Here is a 728-nt window from a genome sequence, read left to right as displayed (position 1 = left end):
GTAAGTTATTTCACTCCCGTCCTAGGGGTCATGAAAGGTGTAGCCATTGGGGACAGGCTTGACAATTTAAAAATGTAGGTAGAGCCCTTAGCTGTACAAGGTTTGAAGTCTCTGTCTTCCAAAAGTCAGTTCACTTACCACAGGCAAGAGTCATGTTCTCATTCAGTAGAAGTCCTGCCTTGGTGTGTGAAGGTCAGAGGCAACTCCACAGTAGTAGAATCTCATAGTTCTCATGATAAACTTCACTCCTGGGAACAAATGACCCTACTGGGAGGCTGATGAGATGCATAAGTTTAAGTCTCCTCATAGACACACAATGAGAAATATTGAGTAGCTAGTTAGATATATGAGTCTGAAATTCAGTATGTAGGGTTGCATGGAGTTTGGGACTAAAGCTAAATACTTGAGCTTCATTAGCATATAAGTCACATTTAAAGCCATGGAACTAGATAATAAAACCTACAGAGTAAATATAGTTAGAATGACGAGATGGCCAAGGATTTGACCTTGAACTCCAAAATTTAAAGATTGGGAAGAGGAAGAGTCAGCAAATCAGTTTGAGAAGGAGCCTGTGAAGTAGGAGAAAAGATGGGGGACTGTCGTGTGCCAGCATCTCTTCTCAGATACGCTCCTTAAACACTTGAAGTATCAATATGTAAGGATGGCAATGAACGATGTTTCAAAAAGGAGAGAATGAGTCAACCATCAAATGAGAGGTTTAGAAAGTT

General features: G+C 40.5%; 1 protein-coding gene across 1 annotated transcript in view; it reads left to right on the top strand.

The window, feature by feature from the left end:
* Positions 1 to 728, top strand: part of ABCA9 (ATP binding cassette subfamily A member 9) — a 50,215-nt gene that overhangs the window by 35,568 nt on the left and 13,919 nt on the right. The window contains exon 26 of the mRNA XM_019623804.1: positions 79 to 143. Within this exon, the coding sequence (XP_019479349.1) occupies positions 79 to 143 (65 nt within the window). The remainder of the gene's footprint in view (positions 1 to 78; positions 144 to 728) is intronic.

This window comes from Hipposideros armiger, unplaced genomic scaffold, assembly GCF_001890085.2.
Source record: "Hipposideros armiger isolate ML-2016 unplaced genomic scaffold, ASM189008v1 scaffold_562, whole genome shotgun sequence".
NCBI classification, from domain to species: domain Eukaryota; kingdom Metazoa; phylum Chordata; class Mammalia; order Chiroptera; family Hipposideridae; genus Hipposideros; species Hipposideros armiger.
This window is presented reverse-complemented; position numbering and strand designations above follow the sequence as displayed.